The sequence below is a fragment of the Sylvia atricapilla genome, chromosome Z, assembly GCF_009819655.1.
Source record: "Sylvia atricapilla isolate bSylAtr1 chromosome Z, bSylAtr1.pri, whole genome shotgun sequence".
Classification (NCBI taxonomy): domain Eukaryota; kingdom Metazoa; phylum Chordata; class Aves; order Passeriformes; family Sylviidae; genus Sylvia; species Sylvia atricapilla.
The window spans coordinates 82,267,665-82,284,626 of NC_089174.1; the positions used below are offsets into that span (position 1 = coordinate 82,267,665).

A 16,962-nucleotide genomic window follows, 5' to 3' on the forward strand; every position below is an offset into this window, starting at 1 on the left:
CACACTGAGACAACCTCTGTGGTGCTGCAGGAATCCTCACCCCAAAGCAGGAACTGTCTCTGCAGCCAGTGTTCTCTGAGGAGGCAAAAGCCACAGCATGAAAGGCATTGGGCCATCTCAGGGCTTGGGACACTGAAATTTCCAACTTTCTCTGTATTAGATCAAAAAAGAGTTTACCCTACTTCTGCATGTAACGAAATGAAATAATTTTGTAGTTATTGCTCATGTGACCACATAAGGAAAATGAAGATGCCTTACCTATGTTCACAGCAAATAAAAACTATTTCTGCATTTCTCATTCATGACAGTTACTTTGAGTTTTTGTTGTTGCATGAGACACTTACCAAAAAGTGCATAATTTACACAGAATTAGACACAGGTTTTCACAGTCTTTATATGGGTTCAAGTAACTGGATTGTACAATGAACACAGTAATTTCACTGGTACCCTCCACAAATTATTCTATTGTCCTTGGACGACCAGTGAAGAGGTTGTGACTGTACAAATAGGATAAATACACTCTAATTCAAAAGGATTTATAAGCATGATTTACTACTACTTTAAAGATTGATTCTGAGAAAAAACAAACAGCTGCAAGAGTTCCTATCTTGTTTAAGATGGCTTGGTTTGATGGTTGTCTATGTTGCTCTTGACAAGTAGACTTGCAGGTGTTTGTGCCTAAGATTATTACTTCTCATTGGAATGTGTAACAACATGAAGGAGCACAGTAGGCTTCATGAATTTATATGTACAGTAGAACATACATGACCCACTGCCACACACTTTACCTTTCTGTTTTTGCAAGCAATATCAGGAAAACATTTCATTCGTGTGCTGCCTTACATGACTTCAGTTCTCCATGGTAAGAAACATAATGACAACAGAGCCAGCAACAGCCTGTTCATCCACCTTGCTTAGTTTCTTTTGACTGATTCGGGATTAGAAACAAACCAAATAAGAAATCATATTTATCTCAAGATTGATGGCTAAATTCTTCACCCTTAGTGCTCCACTGCATGTTTAATGCTTGCAGATGTGTTCAGTGAGCACGTAAGGAAATGGAAGTTCATTCCCTTTTGAAGAAAAAGATGCAGTGGTGCAGTTACAAATCTGTAACTGCACAGGAGATGTTATGGCTGATGGTGAGATGAGTAAATAATCACTTGTTTTATTTTTCACCCCGAATACTGATCTAACAGTGCAGCCTCTACCCAAGATGTGACATACATCGTCACAAAAAGTTAAAAAACCCATGTCAGTTACCAAAAAAAGGAGGAAGAGCTGTAATTCCCTTTAGGCAGACACTGGGCATTTTTAGATCTAATCTAGTTGTTCAAAGCCACCTATAATAGGTGCCTTATAATAGTGGTACAACTGAGGTGATTATGCATCTGGTCAGGTCCCCTAGTACAAGAGTTGCTGTGTCTCAGCAGGAGCTGTAAGATCTCAGCCTCATGCTCCCAACCTCAAAGAGGTTCATCACTGGGCTGTGGCTAGGTGCATGCAGTCAGTTCAGCCAGCTGCTGGAAGGGTATATTCAGCCTGACAGTGTGCATTCTGCAGCTGATGTTGCAGCAATCATTAGCACTCAAGCTTTAGTAACCTAAAGTTGGTTTAAAACTACGGTGGATATCTCTATGGTAACATGCCTTTGGACCTCCGCACTGCAGCATGAAGTGAAGTTAGCAGTACCAGACAGTGGGAATTTTTTCAGCTGGATCCTCCCAGCTAATGGAAGATATTAATGTATTAGAAATAAAGCCTTTTGAAGAAGCAGTAAATCAGGTGAGCATTTTTATCAAAGTATAACCAGAACCTCAAATTTGCTATAGCAAATTCTAATTTACATGAAACCCTTTTCCAGAATTTTGTCTTTGAAGTATTTCTCTTGTTGAAGTGAAATTTTCAAATAAAGAGAAAATCTAATTCTCACTAACTTCCCATTTGCATACAAGTCAGTTCCTGCGTGAATCTTTAAGCAGGCAGGCAAGAAAAGTTTCAAAGGAGGTTACAGAAGATACACAGAAGGCTCTTCCCTGTTCTATGCTTATGTGATAAGCAGCATAAAGGTACTTTTTTCTGTCACACATTTATGCCACGATTTTTTCCTGTCCATGGCATGCATATTGATAGTAAGAAAGAAGATACACCTACATTGTCAGATACTAATGAGTTTATACAATACTTGGAATTGAAAATGAACAGGTCTCCTTCATAGTGAGGAAGAATGATTGAAGTTACTTAGCAGCTGGTAGAAGTAGCCTGTGAACTGTGACCAAAAAGAACAAAAAAATCCACACATTTAAATGTATCCTGCTTTGATCCAATTTTCAGTGACAGGAATACCTCTGCAACAGTTCAAAAGGGCAAGGAGAGGGGCAATAAAATAAATAAAACATATTTAGGGAATAAAATCAACCTAAACTGGAGGAAAGATGCCAGTAGATGTCTCACCAACCTGCAGATAAAAATACAGCAAGTATATGTACAAACATACTAAAGAATGTCCCATTGTTCAAAGAAGACACTATCCTCTTGCTCTGTGATCACTTCCTCAGTGATCCTATGCTGAAAGAACAGGTGAAAAATAAAAACCCTGTGACAGGGAGAGTGGCAGATCAACCAAAGGAAGCACTGCTGACATCTCCAAGTGATGCAAATCTCGATGCCCTGCCACTACCTCCTTCACCCACCAAGAAATGTTGAACAGTTACCAGGGAGAGTTAGGAACAAGCCATTTGGAGGAGCTGCACTGCCCAGCTCAACTACAGCTAAAATAGCTAAGGGCTGTGTGGGAGGTATAATGCCAGCTGTTTTGATCCCTGTTAGCCCCTTAGCCACAAGATAATGTATCACGGCCCAGTCATTTATTTCTACTGAACTAAAAATAAAATGTGGGAAAATTTTCAGAAAATTTGGTTAGCCTTTTGCCCACTGCTTACCTAAAAAAAGCCAGATCTTCATCTCACTGATGTCAGTGGAGTCTTTCCAGATGCAAGATTTGCATTCTAACATATGGAATGGTGACTTCTGAACTACCGGGCTATATGAATGCATTTCACATTTTTGCACCGGGGCTGGAAGCACAAAATGATACCAAGTTTTTATGTTGTATCATTGAACACTGTTTTGTACAGCAAACACTGTATTTTAAGCTCATTCATTAGATTTTGAAATAAAATGCTTCTCTTTCTTCAGTGATAGGAAATTATACACAAAAAATTGAGATGATTAAGTCATCCTTTGACAGGCAATCATCTGCATCAACCATGCAGGAAAACAGTATTTTTTGACAAGACTTCACATGTGAGCTACAGAAATACAGAGCCCTTTTCAGTTTTCAACTATCTACAGATCTGCAACTAAATGAAAAATAACAATAAAGCAAACATGAAAGGATGGCCTTAAAGGAGTTACTCCAGCACAGGAGATTTTTCAAATCTAAGGTGAGGTTGCAGATGTCTTATAGCTCCAAAGGGGCAAAAAAAATCCTTCATCTAAAAATAGCCTCTAATATAAATGCAGCAGAACCCATGAAAAAGATTCCCTTCTTTAAAGACAGTTCATTACTGAACTCTGAACTGTATGGATAGTCTCCAAGCCACTAAAATGCCAGAGGGCCAAGAGAGATCTGTATGTGCATCAGTTGTTATTGTTAATGTGTGGACACTCATTTTGGTTGAGTGTAATACTCATCAGTCCCACCAGTTTTTCTGTTCTCGATAATTTTAGATTTCTCTTTCATAAACCTGAAGGAAAAAGTCTGACAGGATGCACAGGGTCTAGCTTAAAATCATGACATTTAAAATATATTGTCTTTAAAACTTGCACAACTCGTCTTGAGTGTGAGCCTTAAATAAATCTATCAAACACATAGTTTTTAACCCACTAATGGTGTGAGAAAAAAAAAAAACATTTCTGCTGCTCAGTCCAAACTCACCTGAAGGACTAGAGTAGTAAAAGCTCTATCACACTGAAATGAAAAAAATCCCAGAGTGTGTCAAAGAAACTGTTGCACCAAACAAAATTACAACATGTATACAAAAGCACATTTGGAAGAAAAACTACCATTAAGGTTAAATGATTCCCATTGACCAGACTCACAGAGCTGACACACTGTGTGAATTCTCTCCTAATTGGGATGGCAATATAGGAGTGCATGCTGCCATTTAACAAAGTTATCACAGAAGTTATACCACAACCAGTTATAACAGTAGTATCACCATATTAGAATAATTTTGATTTTTAATGTTTACTCATTTTGCTTTGGTGTTATTTTCTTGTTGTAATTTTGGTTTTCTGGAGAATACCTTTGCATCCCTTTCGTCAAAGCTTTCTTCAGAAAACAGGTGGTTAGTGATCTTCAGTTTGTCTAGACAAATATTAGCTACTTCTATCTTGCTTTCAAATGTTTAATTATAAGATGTAGAAGGAGTCTTCTGCAATTGTGATGGGTTCATTAATAAAATGGAGACAAGCACAGACTATCAAATGACTTCAGGCAGCAGTGGATACATTACTACAGTTTTGCACACAGGACATCATCTAGGCAATTCCTGTTGCAGCAGCACTGAGAGGTGAGATACATTCCTGTTGTGCAGCTCTAGGATTTGGAGAGAAATCTCTAGATTTGGACGTCACATCTTCTTAAAATCCCAAGAGTCAAGGACATCCTGTGCCACCAAGAAAAGACTTTTCCCCCAAAACACCTCTCTATCCACATGCCCCTTAAGCCCCATTTGCTTTGGCATGTCTCTGCCCTGACCTCCTCCAGCCCATAACACAGGACTGCAACTACTCCAGCTTAGCTTAGACTGATCACTTTTTTTCTCCTTGAGCAATGGCATCTCACCTGCTTAGCCCATCTCAGACCTTCACTTCACCCATCTCTTCTCTAACCATCCACCACACCATCACAGCACTCCAGACAAAAGTACATAGACTTTTTTGATGTCTCTAGAACAAAGGCAGACAAAGATTTCCCAAGTTTCCACCAGCACACTGTGGTGTGTGCTGGTGCATCCAGAGCTGCAGGGGGAAGGAGCGCTGTCCAGCAGCTGCAGACCAGAACACCAAGACCATGATAATGCAAGAAATCTTAACTTTTTTGTCTTGCTATCCTAGTCTTCTTCACATTGCAATTTGAGATAAAATGAAGAAGCCTGAAGCAAGGTGTTTGACACAGCAGTTACTGACTTCTTCCATGAGGCACAACACTGCTTGCAACATGAGCACAGCCCTAAACATTTAACACACATGAATGGATTTATTCTGAAATGTATTATAACCACCCTTTCTGAAATCTTGTGGGTTTTCACAATACAATTAAACAGAAAGATTTTTTCAAAGAAAAAACTTCCTTTTCAAAGGAAGTTCAAGAAAGATTTGCCTTTGTGACAAGGAGGGAGTAGTGATCTATCAGCCAGGACTCTGGAATGCATGGATTTCAGGGAAGCAATCTTAAAAGCAAGAGAAAGAGAAACTCACGATAGCCAACAGTCCAGGAAGAAGAGTACTCACACGGGATAACCTTTTTGGACTATTTCAAAACAGAGACTTGAGCTTGGGTGTCTCTACAGAAAACACCTGAGTCATCACATTAACACCTATTCTGAGGTCTCAGAAGAAATTTGATTAGCTTTGGAAACAACACACATAAAAGGCTAAAGCCTCATTTTCTCTCTCCTTTTCTAAAAGAGGTTTACTAGTTTCTGGCTAGCACAATGGTTTGATAAACTGCATTTCATAATGGACACGATAACTGCAGGAGAGCAATGACCATTGACAACATTCAAGTCCACAGTGCCCTCACACAGCCTTGAAAATCTGTGACAGGAGAACAGGAAAGCCTCTCTCACTGTCCTTGTGGCAAAATGGCTAACCTAAGAGCAAAGGGAAAATTGACTGCTGGAAGCAGCTCCCAGGCTAACACCAGAGACCTCATGCCCAATTCCACATTCAATTACACTGACAGGTATATTACCTGTAACTATATGACTATTTGATGAAAACATGCATGTAATGAGATAGGAATCAGACCTCACTTCCCCAAATATACACAAATGAATTGCAGTTAAATCTGACAGGCTGCAGCTCTATATGCAAACTGGCTGTGGCAAGTTTCTCCAGGCTTACGAACATGTTGAATAGCTTGACTTTTATTACCTATATGGTTTCAAAACTCCAATCTGCCCATTTCATCAGTGGATGTTGATGACCCTACTGTTGCAGTGTCTCAACCATCCATTGTTCATTTGGAATTCTTGCTTAAATGTGGTTTAATAATATCTATACACCTGTTCACACTTTGCATTGTCTGTGAATTCTATGTGCTGGAGTCCAGGTGACCAAACCTTTGCAATTCCTGCTTCATTCTTCCATGTTATGAAACCAATTGTGTTGGTTCAGTTTTCCTATCCATTTGGAACAAAAGCTGCCTCTTCAGATGCAGTCTGAATCCAGGGCAAAAGGTCAACAAATTGTAAATCTACATCAAAATTAGATATGCATTTTCAAAATGAGTAATTCACATTATTAAGAGCTTAATATTGAGACAGTTTCTGAAGTAGCACCATTGAGCTGAGGGGTTTCTCAGCATAAATCTACACTCTACCCTTTCTATATCCAAGATACAAAATACTTGGCATTAGATAGCCAAGTCAGAGATACACAGTGTAGACATACACAGGGATTTTTAAAAACTATTCTCCAGAGTACCTCACTATTCAAAGAGTCAGAGGTAATACAAAGGAACAGCATGTCTCTAATGCATTTTGTTCTTTTACAGCTGACAACAAGGGTGAGAAAGACATTTATAAATAATTGGATGATGAAGGATGGGGCTGTGGTTCACACAAATGGCTAAACTGAAAGGGAAAAATAAAGTTCACCAGCAAATGGACTAATAGTCCTCTGAAGTGAAGAAAGTTAGAGTAGACACTGCCACTAAACAGCTGCACAGAATGTCACCTTATGTGAGAATTAATAATGTACCTTTGGACAGCGCTTCTTCCCATAGAGGGAAAGGTGACTCAACTTTTGGGGGAGCTGTGGGAGCTCCTGCAGAATGAGCTCATTCTACTCTATGGCCTGTGAGACTGCCCCAGAGAAGATGCCCTCAGAGAAGCAAGGGGACAGCCAGGTGTTGTGTTGCTGCCTTGCAAGGCTGGTGACTTTCTGGGCTAGAAATGCACCTACTGATGTGTGCCAGAGGGAGACAGTACTACACAAGAGATCATCAGGTGTGAGTTGTTCCTGTAAGGTCATGGGCCCAACCACTTCAAACATGCAGGCTGCTTTTCACAATGCTCTGTACTTTTATCTTTACAGAAGTAAATGTGATTGTTGATTTCCTTAAGCTATAATTCTGGGTTTGACAGGACTCACCAAAAAGAGGTAAACTCTGCTGCATCATAAAACACTTCACATGCTGTTTTCCAGCAGCCACACAGGTACACCAGTGTTCACTACAGGCACTTTTAGAAAAGTTACATGTACGATAGCGAAAATGTTGAAAGATTCAGACCAAGCTCCTCAGAAGATAAAATCTCAGTCTCATTTTGTGCATAGCAAACAGTAAAATGTGGAAAACATATGCTGCTAGTAGTCAGTTTAAAACCACTTGGTATTTTGGGCACTTAAAGCCAAAGGTCCAAAATAAATCTTTACTGAAGGACTTAGAGGGATCCTGGACCTGTTGAGTTCTAATGATGAAATGATTGAGGCTCATTGTTCTCTTACAAGCATTCAGCAATTCTCTTTTCTTACATGTGTGTGTGCACACACATATGCTCTTATTGTATTTAGTGATACAAATGCATATCATCCAGAGCAGGTTTGGAAGTCCAGAATGTTGTGTGACTCAATATGAAGTCATTCCTCAGGCTTCTCTTTGCCAGTGGTTTAATATTCTCTGAAGAAATGGTTTTATCGGTTCTGTAAGAGTTCTTATGTCTAGCATTGATTAAGAGCATAACTACAGGGTTTGCCAAAGTTTACCTGCATCATTTGAAGGAGGAATGGAAAGGTCAGATACAGAGCAGCAGAAGTCCTTTTACTGTATTCATTAAAGGTGTCTGGGCTTAGTCATAGAAGAGCACTTCTATACTAGTAATTTTCTTTATGGTAAGAGCTATTCAGGCCAAAACCTCCCAGAGAACAGCTAGCCTAAATTAACAAGGTCCTGCATTGTAACATTTTTCAACAATTTTTGGCCTGCTCAATTTTTTTTTATGCCAGCTGTTCAGACCTCAGATATGTTCAAGAGATGTCTTATGTCTCAGGTGTCCTACTGAGTTGTGAAATGGACCTTCATCACACTAAGTTACAGAGTTGGGAGGTTTATTTTCCAAGTTTACACTACATCTGGTAGGTTCTACATGCCACAGAACTTAATAGCAGCCAGTTAAACCGTAGCACACTTCACACAAAACCAGAAGTGCAAGAAGTACAATGAGCTTTTTTACACGTGGCACTGCTTGAAAGACAACTGAATTTGAAATCAAGGCAATACTTATGCCTACATTTCTACAGGACCTATGGACTGGATACAACTCTCTCAGTGGCTGGATTTCTCCATGTTCTCCACTTTGTATTTGGCAGCTGCAGTCTTTGACTTATTCCCCAGCATTTAAAAAACAAACCAACCAACCAACCAAAGAGCTAGCTCTTTGACATTTTGAAGAGGAGGATATGTCCCAACACTTCCATCTTGGAACTTAACACAGACCAATCCTGGTAAGAGACACTGTCCCATCCTATTTTTGCTTAATTCTGAGCTTTGCTTCTAATAATTATTTTTGCTACAGAAAAGCCTGAAAACTTGCAAAATCTATTCCTACCGTGACTGATTGAGAGGTTCATAAACAGATCTTTCTCTTCTACAAAGAACACAGCATAAGAAGAACCAAATCATTACATCTGCTCTTCTTGTAATTTCAAGAAGAAAAATATGATAAAGCAATCAATGGAAGACTGCAAGTTGCTTGGAGTTTTTTCCCATCTAGCTAATATGTTAGCAACATGAGCTTTAAAACTAGTTTGTTGCTGTAAACCTTCATTAATGCTGAAGTCTCAAGATATTAAAGAAAAGCAGAACTAGTCACAACTTCTGCTTAAGATTTGGCCATAATTAAAAGATGTAAGCATATATAAGTAAGCATTTTTTACATCTTCAAATCCCCAAGGAAGTGTCCAAAAAACTGTTTACTTCTTGCTAACCAAGTGGTACTGTTGCACTTCAGAACCAGCAACAATTGAGCAATGGGTGAAGAAGCCATTATTCAGTCAGCATCTTCTCAGCTCATTGTTATGTGTCTGTGATGGAAGCTAAATGCCTTGTATCTTTATCCAAAGCTGAAGGAGAGTTTGAGATATTAACGCTCTTTCTTTTCATGATACTGTTTGGCATTGTTAAGAAAGGTTCAAGGGGAAGGAATATCTATTTTTTTTTCAATTGAGTGCTTCTGCCCAAGTTCCTGAATAACAGAGCATATAGCTGGGCACCAGAAACTGTGGGTCCTCTCCCAAATCAAGACACAGATGCATCTTCCAACCCTTAACAAGTCCACTTGAGATTTCTGTCAGGCAACCTGTAGATAATTGTTCACTAAGCTCTCGAGATTGAAAGAAACACACCCACCCACCAAAACTGCTGAACAGTTACTCATGAACAGTGTGAGTGGGATGGGACCAACACATCTCAATGCTCTGAACAGTTCAGGACTTTTCAGTAAGGAAAGGAGAAGAAAAGAAAACAAAAAATGTTTGTCTTTTGTAACACTGACCTCATGCCAAATAAACACAGATCAGACAAACTTCGAAATTAAAGTTTAGATAAGCCACATATTTTAAGTGACGTGGGATAGTTTTTTGTTAGGTTGGCTTTTATTTTATTTTTTATTTGAACTGAATAGGGTCAAAATTATTACAGGATGATTTATTTTAGTTAGTTTCATACCATGGTGTGGATGAGTTCTTAAACATTGTAAAAAGGCAGGATGAAATGTAAATAGCGCAACACTTGATTGTGTAAACAACCAGAGAAGAGTTTAGGACACAAAATGAAGACAAACCAAGCAGCATGTTTTAAGTGTTTTGAGCAGTTACACAACTGGAAATCTTTTAATATATAATAGTGCTAACAGCCATTTGACCAGTATATTGGTTTTGTCCCCTAATACACTTAGATGAGATTTTGTGGTGGTTTAACCCCAGATGGCAACTAAGCCCCAGGCAGCTGCTCACTCACTCCACCACCCACAGGATGGGGAGAGAATCTGAAGAGTAGAAGTGAAATAACTCATTAATTTTGACACTTTAATAGGTGAAGTAAGACGTGCACACGTGAGCAAAGCAAAACAAGGAATTAACAGTCACCACTTCCCATGGGTAGGCACGTGTAAAACCATCCCCAGGAGAGTAGGGCCCATTATGTGCAGTGGCTACTTGGGAAGACAAACACCATCACTCCCAATGTCCCCTCCCTTCCTCCTTCTTTTCCTGAGTGTGATGCCATATGGTATGGGATATCCAATATAGCTAATACATGCAACCAAGTTTTACAGCAGCTAAAAACACGTGTTATTGCTAGACATGCTTTCCATGCCAAATATAGAATATTTTTCTTCACTTTTGAGCATTTATGTAAATAAATACTGTTAGCATGTACTACTGCCGAAACATGTTTCCACACTTTTCCACTTCTTATCTGTCATGCATAGTATAAAATTTTGCCTTTATGTTAGTTCTATAATAGTCCAACTCTGTTTTAGTCAATATTTTGTTGTGATGTACAAAATCATGCCAGGACTTGCAGTAAGAATGTCAGCCCTAACTCAATTGAAAAAAAAACAATTAAAAGAATTTTACAGATCTTAATTCTTATAAGAATGGAAATATTTCTACTATATAATTGCAACAGTTGTTAAATAACTTAAAAAACCCCAGAAACCTAACAAACTCATAATTTGTAAAAATAAGTGAAGCTATCAAAAATAATCACTGAACCACTGAACAATTTAGTTTGGAAAAGACTGGATGTGGCACTTTGTGCCATGGTCTCGTTGATACAGTGGTGATTGGTCAAAGATTGGATTCAATTCTGAGACATCTTTTCAGAGAATCATAGAATTAACTAACTTGGAAAAGACTTTTGAGATCATCAAGTCCAACCTATGATATAACATCACCTTTTCAACTAGACCATGGCACAAAGTACCACATCCAGTCATTTCTTGAACAGTTCCAGGGATGTTGACTTTATAATTTTCCTGGGCGGTCCCTTCCAATGCCTGACAATACTTTATGTGAAGAAATTCTTCTTGATGTCCCACCTTAACCCCCCCTGAGCAGTTTGAGGCTATTTCCTCTCATCCTGTCTCTTGATGCCTGGGAGAAGATACCAACTCCCACCTGGCTACATCCTCCTTTCAGGCAGTTTTCAGGTGCCCCCTGAGTCTCCTTTTCTCCAGGCTAAACACCCCCAGCTCCCTCAGCTGTTCTTCACTGGACTTGTGCTCCAGACCCTTCACCAGCTCCTTTTCCCTTCCCTGGACACACTCTAGCACCTCAATGACTTGTAGTGAAGAGCCCAAAACTGGACACAGGATTTGAGGTGTGGCCTCAGCAGTGCCCAGCACAGGGGGACAATCCCTGCCCTGCTCCTGCTGCCCACACCATTGCTGATCCAGGCCAGGATGCCATTGGCCTTCTTGGCCCCCTGGGCACAGCCTGGCTCATGTTCAGTCACTGTCACCAGCACCCCCAGGTCCTTTCCAGCCCCTCTGTCCCAGCCTGTGGCCCTGCCTGGGGCTGTTGTGAGCCAAGGGCAGGACCCAGCCCTGGCCCTTGTTGAACCCACAATATTACAATACCAATCAGATAGTTCAAAAGTATCTGAAATATATTTAGTTTAAATAACTAGAAAGTTGAGAAATATTTTTTGTTTATAACAGCACATAACATAATAACATATAATAAATGACTATTGAGAATTGTGACTCTAAAAAAGATTTTTTTTAATTCTTAACTGAAAACAATTGTGAAAGTATTTTAATTTTGCTCTCCTCTACATTAAAAAAGAAATAATATTTTGTCTTAAGTATTGCACTCTGACAAGTAAAAAAAAAATCTACAAATCCAAGCAATACAAGTATTGTTTTACTCCAGTCATGCTTGAATTTTGTCCCAGTTGTTGATGATGCAGGTTCTTCCTCTGAGTGAGTAAAACAGTCAATGTGACTGCAGACAATTCCACAAGTTTCTCAGTACTTGAACTAACAAACTGACAATGGGCTGTGGGAGTGTTTGGGGGGTTTTGTCTGATTTCTCCCACTTACATTTTCCCTAAGACGACTCCTGAATTTTTAAATTATTAAGGAACATTTTATAACTTTGGAATTTCTAACTCATGTTCTAACAAAATACTAGGATTACTTTCTGAGATGATATCCTCCTTTCTTAGCACAACAGAAAAGTGACCAAAGGTGCAGTTAGGATCATCATACTGGTTTGTTACTTTTTATCAATAAACTTCAGAAGGGGGCAACAAAGCAAAATTTAATTTCTAGAAGTCTTTCAGGGAAGTTAATGAAAAACCTACTCTGATGATGATGATGATGACAATAATAATAATAATATAATCCACCGCAATGATCTCTTTTCAAGCGCTAAACTTGAGTGAAGGTGTTGACAAGCAGGTTGCAGCAGTGCCTGCCTCAGCCACAGAGAGGGGGGCCCAAGCCTCCGGGTACCCTAAGGACACAGCCCCAGCCCGCTCCTCCTGGAGCACCTCACAGCCCTGCTCCAGCAAGGTGCACTGGCATACGAGTGCAGATCACAGTGGTTCTGTTCTCAGACGAACATCCACGCCTAGCAGCAACAGTGCAGTTTCAACCAGATACGGCGGGAAGAAAAAGGGGTGAAGTAAAGCCAGCACCAAGTACGGGCTTGTTGCAGTTGAGAATTACTCGGGGGGCAGGTTCTACTCCGCCTCTCCCGGGGCGCCCACTCTCTGCCATCCGCCACAGAGCTCGGAACAAGCCCCCGTTCCCCGCTCGGTGGGTGTGCGTGACCGATCCCAGCGCAGGGCGCTCCGGAGCCGCACCAGGGCTGTGGGCTCGGGCGGACAGGGGCGGAGAGAGCCCGAGGGGCCCGGCGGCTGTCGCTCCCCCCGGCGAGCCCCAGGCGAGGCGGCCCCCCCGCAGCAGTGCCAGCCCGGCCCGGCCCGGCCGCCGCAGCTGCGGTGAGTCAGTGGGCACCAGGGCACCGCTCCTGCCAGCTGCATCCCGCCCGCCGAGCATCCTCCGGCGGGGGAGGCGCTGGCTCCGCGCACCGTCCTCCCTCTCCCGCGGCCGGCGGGGACCCGCACCAGCACAGCCGGAGGTCCCTCCGGAGAGGCGACGCTCACCTTGCCGCTGGAGCTGCTGGTCTGGGTCTCCGCCTCGACGCTGCAGCAGTGGGGCGTCCTGGACCGGGCGGAGGCGCCGCCGGACTCCCTGCGCTCCTTGCGGCGGGGGCCGGCGGAGGGCGGCGGCTGCCGGCTCTGGTAGGCGAGGACGGAGGGGATGGAGTCGGCCGCGTCTGTCTTAACGAAGAGGCCGTGCAGGGTGGTGGTGCCCTGCGAGATGGTGGTGGTCTGGTGGGGGGAGTTGGACTCCTCCGAGTCCCGGCAGTATATCACACCGCTATGCGAGACATGGATGCTGGGTGCGCAGCCCATCCCTTCCCTTCCCGGCCACCCTCCCCGCCGCACCGCCGCTCCGCTCCGCTCCGCTCCCACCTGCCGCCCGCCCGCCCGGGCTGCGGGGCCGCCGCCCCTGCGCCGCGCACCCCGCGCCGCCGGCACCGGCGCCTCCCCCCGCCGCTGGCGCTGCCCCGGCCACTCCCGCCCCTGCGGCGCCTCCCCGTCACCCCGCCAGCTCCCCGCGCTGCCTCCGGAGTCCCCAGACCTGCCAAGCCCCTTCCCCTCCTCGGCAGCGACCACCGGGCTGTGTCCACCCGGGGTGGGGGGAAGCGGAGGAGGATGAGGAGAAGGATGGGGAGAAGGATCGTTTATCGGTGCTTCAGCCCTCTCGCGACCCAAGCAGCCGTATGGGCAACGTAACACACGCACGTACACAGAGAGCAAGCCCAGCTGTGCTAAATACTTTAAAATAAAAAGTTACAAATACTTATTTTGGCAGTCAAAATGTGCTCTAGTCATGGGTGAGCAAATCTCAGTTGTTCGGGGCTACTGAACGGAGCAGTTTAGAGCCACATAGCACCCACTGGAAGTTAGGGTGAAAAAGGCTGGAATTGTTTCACAGTTCTTAATGCTGCTTTTCAATTAAGCCAATATTCAATGGCATAAGTTGCCATTTTACCCTAGGTGTCTGATAGCTGCCAATCCCTGTTTCCAGTCCCTGGGGAGATAATCAAGAAAAATGTTCAATGCTACAGAGATTTACACACCTTCTTAGCTTTCCATGGTGAATAGTTTCATTGACCTCAGTGAAACGATGTAGGAGGTGTAAAGCTAAATATGGGGGTTTTAAGTCTTTGCAAGATTTTAGCTTAAATCTCTCTGTTTTAAATGGCACATAATAAATCCTTCAAGAATTGGTAATGTCATCCGAGCAGTATGCTTCCTGCCTAATAAAGCATTTATCTGAAACCCACTCACCAAGGAACACTTGTGTATATACCTTTTCTTCCTCTTGGAATATTACCTGATGTTTGACCACTGTTTCTCCACCTAGTTTTAGTGAGTGATGTAAAAAATACTATAAATATGAAGCATGGTTGGTGCAAGGATTGTGATGTTGTGATACGACAAAATGGTCTGAATATGTTAATTTTGGTTTTTAATGCTTTTGAAGCCCTTTCGTGAATTAGATTTCAGCTTATTCATAAGTGATGGCTTCACAGCTAAAATGTTTCAGTTTAGAGAGACTTTGAGACTTTAGCCTCTGTCTCTCCTGATCCTGTTCACGGGTCGTTGCAATTATGGCAATATAGGCAGGCACTAATCCATCAAGTAACAAGACTGAGATCATCAATCTGTTCGACAAAGTATTTTCAGTTTTCCAGTTACCACACTGATCCCGTGTTGGCCCTGGTAGTAACAATTTTCTAGGTAAATGTTTTCCCCACTAGTTGTCACTGTTCACACATCAAGTCGTGGCTTACATCCTGCATACACTACATATTTGCATGTTTGCCCGCTGCCACAGTGCTCTGCTGGTGGCGATCTTTGAGGACAACCTTGAAGATAGACTCAGCAAAAGTAAAATTAAGCAGACGGTGTTTCATCACTCAAGCATGCAGCCTTCCTTGATGCTTAGACTATAGTTCTGGATGAGACCTCACTGCCTCCCCAGAGCATAATGCTCCTAGTTGTAGATGAATGTGTCCTAAATTCTCATTTAATAATGAAGCAGCCAGTTTTATGCATTCGTTGCAATACTCTCTTCCTTTCTATTAATGGTTGGGAAATTTAAGTTGGGGATTTGAGCTGCCTGCTGTACACAACTGAGATTTGGAAGAGATCCACAAGTTCAGTAATGCCACTCATAACCCACGCACTTGTCGGGTGCATCCAAAACCTATTGCTTTTGGGTAAATGATGTTACCTAAAAGACCCTTAAGATTTGTTGACTTCAAAATATTTTGAGACCTTTTCATGGGAATTTACCCACCCCAGGTATCAATGGCATTTAGAATTTTAATAAAGGATGTGAGCATAAACCATATTTTGACTTGCAGACTGAGCTTGGTGAAAATATTATGTCATACCCTAAATTGTGTTGCTAGATGTTCACACTCCCTTTTTCTTAATTGACATCAATTATCAGCTAAGTCATTTTGTTAGTCAGTTAATCAGCTAGGTTTCCTTAACATCCCAGTATTCTAGTTTCTGCCCTGTTCCCATTGAATTCAGTGACAACTTTGCTATTGATTTCAGACAGCATTGCAGGAATCTGCTCATTCTCACATGGATTTCTCTTGCTTAGGTATACATTTGAATTGATGCCAGAAAATAAGCTGTAGGAATAAGAAGTCACAATTCTGGAGAAGCAGTGCTAAATGCAGCCCTCAAGCCGCAATCCCCACTCTGTTTACTTTAGTTTAACGGTGAAAGAGCACAGATAAAGAGGATGAGCCTCTCTGTGAAACGTGCCAGAGTGCTTGAGAAGAGTGAAGGCTGCAGGATGGGGAGCTATGTGGACTGCTGAAAATCAACAGGAAAGTGTGAAGAATAACAATGCTTTGCCTGACAAAAAAAAAAAAAAAAAAAAAAAAAAAAAAAAAAAAAAAAAAAAAAGGATGGCTGATTTTGAAAGGGTAATCTGGTCAAATTCCCCACACACCTAAGAAGTGCCATCTGTAGCTGGTTGCTTGGGATGAGCATATCTGGATGCAGTTTTTAGTATCTCCAAGTATGAAGACGACACCTCTGGACTATCTATTCATTCCAGTGCCTTACAGTACCGTGCTGATATTCAGAGAGGATCTCCCATTTTACAGTTTCTTTCATGTCCATTGCCTCTGGACCTGTCACTAGGCACCACTGAAAGTCTGTCCTCCTTGCACCCTCCCTTCAGTTTTACATGGATGAGGTATGCCCTGAGTCTGCTCTTCTCCAGGCTTAACAGTCTCAATTCTCAGCCTCTCCTCAGAAGCACAATGCTCAGGATAAACTTACAGAGACAAGAACAAGTAAGAGATGATCAGTGTGCGTGGCTGCAGAGGGGAAGTGTGCCTGTCACCGAATTAGGAGCTGGAGGAAAGTTAAAGACTCCTTTTCCTACCATCAGTACTCTTCCTGCATCTTGCCTGTGAGACGACAACCATGGATTTACTGAACAAGGTGAAAAGGGAATATTTAAAGAGGGTGCACACTTGCACCACCTCTTACAGCACACTCCAGTCATGCTCCTGAGGTCATCTTGCTGCAGTATGCCCTGACTGATGACCTCAAAG

At 42.2% G+C, this 16,962-nt stretch overlaps 2 protein-coding genes across 2 annotated transcripts in view; both read right to left on the reverse strand.

Annotated features, from left to right (window-relative positions):
• PDE8B (phosphodiesterase 8B) overlaps positions 1-13,735 on the reverse strand; it is a 74,442-nt gene extending 60,707 nt beyond the window's left edge. Inside the window, exon 1 of the mRNA XM_066340010.1 lies at positions 13,409-13,735. Within this exon, the coding sequence (XP_066196107.1) occupies positions 13,409-13,720 (312 nt within the window). The 5' untranslated portion in view covers positions 13,721-13,735. The remainder of the gene's footprint in view (positions 1-13,408) is intronic.
• The window catches only part of CRHBP (corticotropin releasing hormone binding protein), a 477,084-nt gene that overhangs the window by 368,630 nt on the left and 91,492 nt on the right, over positions 1-16,962 (reverse strand). The gene's annotated exons all lie outside the window — the stretch shown is intronic.